We start from the raw sequence: 8,559 nt of genomic DNA, 5'->3' as shown, positions 1-8,559 counted from the left end.
ATGAGGATGGATTTGAATTCAAGAAGATAAATATTCCTGACTTCAGGTCAGCCACTCTAGCCACTGAACCACCTAGCTACCCCTCAAATAAGTTTTTACAAGGGCAGTTATTAATGTGATTAAAGGTTACTGAGAGAGCAAAAAATGGGCTTCCATTTTCACAATAGATATTTTTAAAAATTTATTATCTTCTGGACTTTTCTTTAATGAAGTAGCTTTCTATGATACTTTGTGAGGGGTAGTGCAGGAAAAAACCAGGACTGATTGATTTGTGTCAATGTGATATGACTTGAACTGACAAACTTAACAGAAACTCTCAAAGTTCTTCTGTCACCTAGAAACCTCCCAAAATATACTCTTGCCGTGTTTTTATCCAAAGTGAAAAATCTTATGTCTGAAACCAATCTGAAATGCCAAGATTGTAGATTCTGTGTCATGGAACTTAAGGCAAAGGAAGGGAAGAGGTAGGTAGTAGGGAAAATTGAAGTATCTAATTCTTCAGAAAGATTGAGTTAGAAATGAGTAGGACCATTTCCATCCAGAAAAGAAAAAGCCACAGAAGAAAATAAAAGGGGCAATTTGACAAGTTTCACCTAAAACGATTGCACCATTGTTTAATGCCTAACACACCTTAACTCCTTCTCCCAAACTGTCGCTCTAAATGGGAAAGAAAAAGAATATTTACATTCCAATGCAAAGGGAATCAAGGGAATAGGACACTGGGAGGTTCAAATGCGACCAATGTTTCTGAGATTTTGGTGCTGAGTTTGAAAGAATACACTAAAACCGCTGGTCCAGGTTACATCCCAGAGCGAACAGAACGGGAAGGATTTATTATCTATTTAGTCGGGGGTGCTTTTGTTATTTTTTTTAAGCAAACTTAGAGTGGCTTTCCACTATGAACCTTTACTTGACTATGATAATTAAAAAGATCTGGTGATAAGAAGGTACCAATGATGGCTAACCTATTATGACTGTTTTATATGGCCCACTTGGAACTTAGAGCAAGTTTTTACTGCATGCTGGTGGCATGAACCCCATTAAAAGTATTTCTATTGTCATGCTGAACTGAGTAGTATTTAAGAAGATTTAATCAAGAGGACTGGAGAGATTAGGCTAATGCAACTGAGATACAAATAAATCACCAGTTTTGGATACCTTTCAAAATAACAATGTATTTCTTTGTATAGAGGGCAATGAAATCCAGGACCAAACTCAAGAATACTTTCGTAGTGCAGTTTTAAGATTTGAGTCTTGCATAGAGAAGAGGTTCATTCTTCCAAACATCTTTGATTTTAACACTCAGTCACGGTGATGGCTAGGCTACCACTGGGGATACCAAAATAACCGTATCTGAGAACAAGAAAAAGACTTTCTATGATTCCACGGATTTCTTTTCATACTTACAGTTTTAAGTCTCTTCAAAATTTAATTTTTAAAACAAAATAAGTGACAAATGTCTTTTTATGATTCAGTAACAAAGCAACAAAACTTCAGTTACAAATAAATAAAGAGATTTACATACTTATTCCTCTATGCTTCTGAACTTGAAGCTTCACATTTGTTCCTAAGTTAAAGCCTCCCACATGGTCCTCTAGATTGATATGTTTCTCTAGTGTTGTTTCTCCTTCTTTGCCATGTGTAGGCCACACTATTTATACTTACCTGGGTACCAGTTGAGTTGTTAGTAAACACTTTAGGGAAACAGTTTGAAACTTGTAGAGGGTTAAAGTGCTAACCTATATACCCAATCATTTAAGAAATGTCTCATCCTTCTTCAACTGCTTTCACAGTTTTGTTCCACGCTGCTCCCTGTGAAAAGTTTTCATTTTGGTTTGGTGGCATATTGTTGTTTCTTTTTTTAAAAAAATGACGATGCAACCTTTTTTGTTTTTCTCCAAAGTAATATTCACATGCGTTAGAAGTATGAGTGGTCTAATTAAACATGATGGATTCAGGGTCCTGATTTGCCATCTGGGCCATATGTCTTAGCACATCCTTCTTTGTTATGATACCCAGCAGCCTCCTGAAATAGGAAAAAAGAAAAGAAAGAAACAAGAGGTCAATAACAGCCTTCTAAAATCCATCGACAAAAAAAACAAAACTTGATCAGAACACAGAAGTTGAAAGCCAAAAGTACTTTGTTTCTATTTTCTGTATTGTAGGAAATACCAAGTTTAGTGTAGACATCAGAACATATTACTAAATGAGCTCAAGTTCTTAAGAAAACTGAGGAAAATTGGAAATGCTGCTTTTTGGCTTTTCCACTCAAAAAAAAAAGCATCAAATAAAACCCCAGAGAATCATTAAGGAAACTAATTGATAAAAGTCACATAGCTTAAGTAAAGTTTCAGGCTACAAAATAAACTTTCAAAATCAATAGCATTTTATATAGCAATAACAAAATCCAGGAGTAGCAACAGAAATGGAAGTACCATATAAAATATATAAAATACCTGGGAGTCAATCTACCAAAGCACAGTCAATGACTGTATATATAAAATTACAAAACACCCCTTCATGGAATAAAAAGGAATTCAAATAATTGAAGGGCTATTTGGTATTAGTGACTACTAGTGACAATGCTACCAAAGTTAATTTACAGATTTAGTGCTGTGTTAATCAAAACTAACAAAGGAATCCTTTAAAGAGCTAGACAAAATAAAACCAAAATTCATTTGGAAGAACAAATGGTCTAAAATATCATGGGTAATCACAGGGAAAGGTAGGAATGAGGGGATAATAGTTCTTTCAGACTACAAATTAGATTATAAAGCAGTAATCAAAACCATTTAATAGTGGTTAAAAATGGTAAAGTAGATCAGTAGAACAAAATACACAAGGGAGAATCAAAAACAGTGAAATTCAATAATCCAGTGTTTAATAAACCCCAAAACATTAATTACTTAAGGGGAAAAAACACTATTAGATAAGAATCGCTAAGAAAACTGGAAAATAGAATGGCTCAAATTAGGTTTAGATCAACATTTACACTATATACCAAGACAAATATGTGTATGTACACACACACACACACACACACACACGTTGTTTAGTCCTGTCCAACTCTTCATGACCCTGTTTGAGTTTTTCTTGGCAAAGATAATGGAGTGGTTTGCTATTTCCTTCTCCCAATCATCTGACAGATGAGGAAACTGAGGCAGATAGAGTTAAGTGACTTGCCCAAGGTCACACAGCTAGTATCTGAGGCTAGATTTGAACTCATGATGATGAGTCTTCCTGATTCCAAGCCCAGTGCCCTATCCACTGAGCCACCCAGCTATCCTTAATGTGTTGAACAGTTTTGCTGAACTGGTCTTATGTAACAAAAATGTCTTATTGGGGAAGGCAGAGGCAGGAATATCATCAGAAATAAAGGTAATGTAAAAATAAAAGATATCAATAAAAATGTAAATGTAGAAAGAAAAAAAACCCAGAAGGATCAAAGCATCAAGCATACCTGCTTGTAGAAAATATAACCTATACAGAAAAATAATAGGTTTGAGATAAGAGTACAATATGTAGAATTTCACCAATGATTCCATATAGAGATAAGGACAATGCTATGGCATTGCAAGCACACTGTCTTTATCAATGCAGATCAATATCTTCTCTCCAACTTACAGTCTTTGACAGTTACCTATAAGCACTGGGAAATTAACTGATCTGCATGCAGCCAGTATATCAGAGGTAAGATTTGCATCCAGGATTTCCTAACCATAAGGCCAAACCTTTATCTACTATTTCATGCCATACATTCTGGTGTTTAAAACCATAGCATCATTTCAATTAAATCATAGCAGTTAATGTTTATATGATACTTCATTGTTAATTATTTTTATAGACATTGTTAATTATTTTTATTTGATTTTCACAACAACCACGTGAGGTAGGGAGGATATTATAATTCCCATTTTATGCTTAAAGTATATAGAAATCAAAGTATTTCTAAACATAGGGGAAAACACACAGAAACGCACACAATAGTGACAAGTCCAAGAATTTCTAGACTGCAGTTTAATAGTCATTTGGGACTCTTAAAATAACAGTTTCTGGCAGCTCTGAAAGTCCCCCCATTTCATTCTCCTTTACAGAGTCCCTTGTATACTTTTCTTCCTAACTTTGACTCACCCGGATTGGGCCTGAGATAGTGATTGGCCTGAGATAATAACTAACAGTAGATGGAAAGATAACAGAAAAAGACAAATGCCCTAAAGGTAAACATTAGATCAACTTTAACTTAAAAACAACCTATAGCAGACCCATGCAAACTGTTTGTAATGTTTAAGGTCTTTGGGACAAACTCTACTGGAGAATATATTTAATTGAAAAGCTTAAGGCTACAGTATCACTGGAGGATTTAAATAATAATAACACCAGTTAATAATTTTATAATTCTTCAGTTGATCATTTTCATATACATCAGCACATTTGATCCTCAGAGCACCCTTGCGTGGTCAGAACTCTCATTTTGAGGAAGGGCTCAGACCAGCCATTCTTTTTTTGTTTTTGTTTTTGGCTAGGCAATGGGGTTAAGTAACTTGCCCGCGGTCACACAGCTAGTAAGTCAGACTAGCCATTCTTTACTCTCCAGACTGTGCCATGTTTTAACTGCTTCTCTCTCTGTCCTTGCAGTCTTTTTCTCCCATAGGTGAGTTTTGAGGAAGGGCTCATATCAGCCATGCTTCATTCTCTGGACTTTGCCACCATGTCCCTGCAAGAGTTCCCCACCACCCGCACCACCCCCCCCCAACACTTTTCAGCTCTCTTTTATGTGTTGTCTTCTCCTGTTAAAATGTAAACCCCTTGAAGGCAGGGACTGTCTTTTTGCTTGTATTTATATCCCCAGAACTTAGTACAGTGCCTGCTTATTACTATAAGCACATTTAATAAACCATTTAATAAACGTTTGTTGATTTGGTGTGTTGTTATCCCCATTTTATGCTTAAGTAATTACCCTCTATGTCTATAGATTAGAAATCACTGGAAACCTAGCTTGGAAGAACAAAAACAAAAGAAAACAAAAAAATGAAAAGAAATATGGAAATAAGCACTGGCCAGGCATGGTGACACAGGATAGTATTCCCTGCCACTGGGGAAGGCCAGAACTCATGGATCACCTGAATTTAGGAGTTCTGAATTGCAGAAGAGCTTAAGATTATTGAGTGAGTGACCAAATTAGAAGCAACACAAAATTAGCGGTCCCCAAGGAACAAAGGGTGACCAGACTGAGGGCAAGGGGGTGAACCACTACTCAGGGAGCAGATTAAAGCCTCCAAGCTGCTCAATAGTGGGATCAAATCATGAATAGTTGCTGTACTCCCAGGCTGGGGGAGATAGGAAGACCTCTAAAAGAAAATAAGGAAAATGGGGAGAAGGGGGAAGGAGGAGGAAGAAAGAGAACAATAACAACAAGAAATGGGCTTTAGTTTAGGATCAAGCCTCAGGCCTATCAGCAACCAAGTAATGATTTAATAAGACTCCACATAAGCCACCTCTCCCAGTGTCAAATTTCCAATCTGTAACATGGGGATATTAATTGGACTAGACCCATAATAGAAGAAAGACTACAGAACTGAGTCACAAGATGGAATCAATGTGGTTTACTCAATTCCCACAATTCCTTCAATGCCCAAGGCACTCAATAAGTTAGCCAGTAGCCTTTTCAATTTCAGCAAGCCCAACACCATCACCAGGGCAGCTAGGTGATACAGTGGATAGACTGCTAGATCTGGAGTCAGGAAGCCTCATGTTCCCGAGTTCAAATCTGGCCTCAGACACTAGCTATGGCAAACCACTCCAGTGTCTGTGCCAAGAAAACCTCAAATGGGGTCATGAAAAGTCAGACACTACTGAAACAACTGAACGACAAAAAAGGCCCATACTTAATATTTTAAAATTAGGCATGCCAAGAATACCGCAAATAGGATCATGACGAGTTAGACACGATGAACACAACTGAACAACAAAAAGCATGAGGATAAATGCTGCCTGTCCTTCATTGCTCTAAGGGGATACTGTCAGGATAAAACACAAAACTAGAAACTCACAACCTTAGAAGAAACAAAGCTATAGAAATATATCAAGTAGTAGCAGCAGATTGAACACAATGAAAAAAAATAGGTCAGGAGAGTATATAACATAACCACCATTTTATTTTCCCACAGAATGCTTCTCACTGCATAAGTGCTACACCTAAACTTCATGCGTGAACTATTTAGGGAAAACTCTCACATCTGGAATGAATGTCTCACATTTTTTCAACCTGTGGGACTTAAAAAAAAAAAACTGGCATAAAAAGCATAGGCCCAATTCAAGTAAACAAAACCAGTTCCAGAAATGTTTGTCAAAATATTGAAACAAGGCACAACTAAAGGAAGCAAAAGGCTCTCAATCTTTTTACTCATCTTTTTTAGTCTCCAAGATCTATTGCTGTTGTTGAGAGACAACTCATCCCTTCCTACTTTCCCACCCCTCACCTCCATTCCAGGTCAAGAATGAACAATGGTTGTTGTAATACTTAGACACAATAAGGACCTAAAATCCAAAGGTTTATTGCCTACTTCAGTTTGTGTCTCAAGGTAACCCTTTTCCCATCCTCATCATCTTTTTCTTTGATTTAGTTGCTTTAGGAGTTCAATTTCCAAAATAATGGCACCATCCCATTCATTCAAAAGGAGGTCAATATTATTCCCCAAAATGCCATTACTCAGTTCCTTGCCAAATAAAGGTGTTTCTATAGCTGCCAGAACCTTCCAACAGTCTTCCAACTATCTGTAGTTAGTTCTTATACTTCCTTAGTAGCCATATTTGAGCTATTAAATACCCACCCTATATCCTAAAAGTTAATGCACTCTGGAGAACTAGGTATTCCAGCCTGTGATTGAGGGGGCCTGTCTCAGCTTTAGTTTAGGTTCACAAATAACCCCTAAAGATCTTCCTTGGGTCAACTCAAAAGTCTACTTGGGTCTTAAAAATCAAATGATTTCCTTGTTTATTTGGCTTCCACCAGACAAGATGTTGCTTAGGTCAAAAGATTCTTTTCTCATACACACAACCCTCAAGATAGCTGTAAGTTTTACCCATCACTTGAATTAGTGAGATACTTCCAAGGTCCCAGAATTTGGGAATCTGCTCATCAGGATAGTGTATAACACATAACGCACATGGACAAGTTTCTAGGGGACTAATTGTAGAACCAGTGGGGAGATCTAAGTCACTATCACGGGGAAAGCACTGAATGGAATTCAGTCCACACAAGGTCTTGGGGCCCACAGGAGAGTGGGAAGTCTTGGCTATACTACTAAATTACAATGTGATGTTGGGCCACTCACAACCTTTCTGGACTGTAGTCTCTTCACCTGTCAAAAGGGAGACTAGAATAGATTATCTCTGTGATTCCTTCTAATTCAAAGGTATTGTCATAAACATCACCACTTGCCTTCGGAATATTTTTTTAATGTCTCTTCTTTCTTCTTGCGTATGGACCCAGAGACAGATTATGTTTGCCATCTGACAATCAGCCCAAATAAATACAAACAGACTAATCACCAGCAGGTTGGACATTATGAGAAGTTCATGACAACCCAAAAATAAACAAATAAAAAATTAATATGTGTCAGTACTACACGGCCCATGGCAACTCTGCTTGTGACAGCTACAAAATGATTAGGAGTAGGGTGCCATGAACCAGTTTACAGACCATCTATAAATATTAATTTAACCTTTGTGCTCTAAGTATGAAACCAGTGTCCAAAGACCAACAAGTTTATACATTACTAGAGGAACAGAACCATTGACATTCTAAGGGAAATCAGAAGACAGAAATTACAGTTAATTGTAGGATGGCTCACCACTATCCTCAGAAAGATGAAGGAAGGTATAAGGAAATTGGTTTCATCATACACCCAAGGGCAGCAAGAGTCAGCATTTCATGGTGCATTTGGGTACCTCGCCTTACAATGCTCATGATGAACAGAGGGAAAGACCACCATGGAGATAATTATAGTTTATACAACAACTTCTTCTGAAGATGAAAAAGCAAGGAATTTCTAGGAAAAAAAACTCGATAAGATTCTCCAAATTAAGTCAATAGTCACATGAAGTCTTGGTGATTTCAATGGGAGGAAGGTAGGCACTGGGGTAGATAGTGAAAAATTTGTTGGAAAATATGGTTCACAATAAAAATCAACATGACATAGTGGACAGAGAGCTAGTATCAAAGCCAGGAAAACGTAGATTCAAGTCCCACCTGGGACACATACTGACTGTGTGACCCTGAGAGAATCATTTAATGTTTCAATGCTATAGTTAATTCTTTAAGACTACCATCTGTAGACAAAGTTTGAACCTCCATTGCTAGAGGGAATTCCAAGTATCATTGAAATCAGAGATGTAGGCCCCTTCCTTAAGCTGTCCCCATGATTCACAATTAAATAAAAGAGGTCAAAGGCCTATAACTCATTCAGAAGCCTCACACCTGTATATAATGAATATTTTCATTATGTATGTATGTGTGTGTGTGTGTGTGTGTGTGTGTGTGTGTGTGTGTGTGTGTGT

The 8,559-nt window shown here is 37.3% G+C and overlaps 1 protein-coding gene across 1 annotated transcript in view; it reads right to left on the bottom strand.

Annotated features, from left to right (window-relative positions):
- Window positions 1-1,155: 1,155 nt before the first annotated feature.
- CLCN4 (chloride voltage-gated channel 4) overlaps window positions 1,156-8,559 on the bottom strand; it is a 100,353-nt gene continuing 92,949 nt past the window's right edge. Inside the window, exon 13 of the mRNA XM_027835432.1 lies at window positions 1,156-2,026. Within this exon, the coding sequence (XP_027691233.1) occupies window positions 1,936-2,026 (91 nt within the window). The 3' untranslated portion in view covers window positions 1,156-1,935. The remainder of the gene's footprint in view (window positions 2,027-8,559) is intronic.

The sequence above is a fragment of the Vombatus ursinus genome, unplaced genomic scaffold, assembly GCF_900497805.2.
Source record: "Vombatus ursinus unplaced genomic scaffold, bare-nosed wombat genome assembly UNPS02014814.1, whole genome shotgun sequence".
Lineage (NCBI taxonomy): Eukaryota > Metazoa > Chordata > Mammalia > Diprotodontia > Vombatidae > Vombatus > Vombatus ursinus.
The sequence above is the reverse complement of the archived record's forward strand: the minus strand, read 5'-3'. Positions and strand labels throughout refer to the sequence as shown.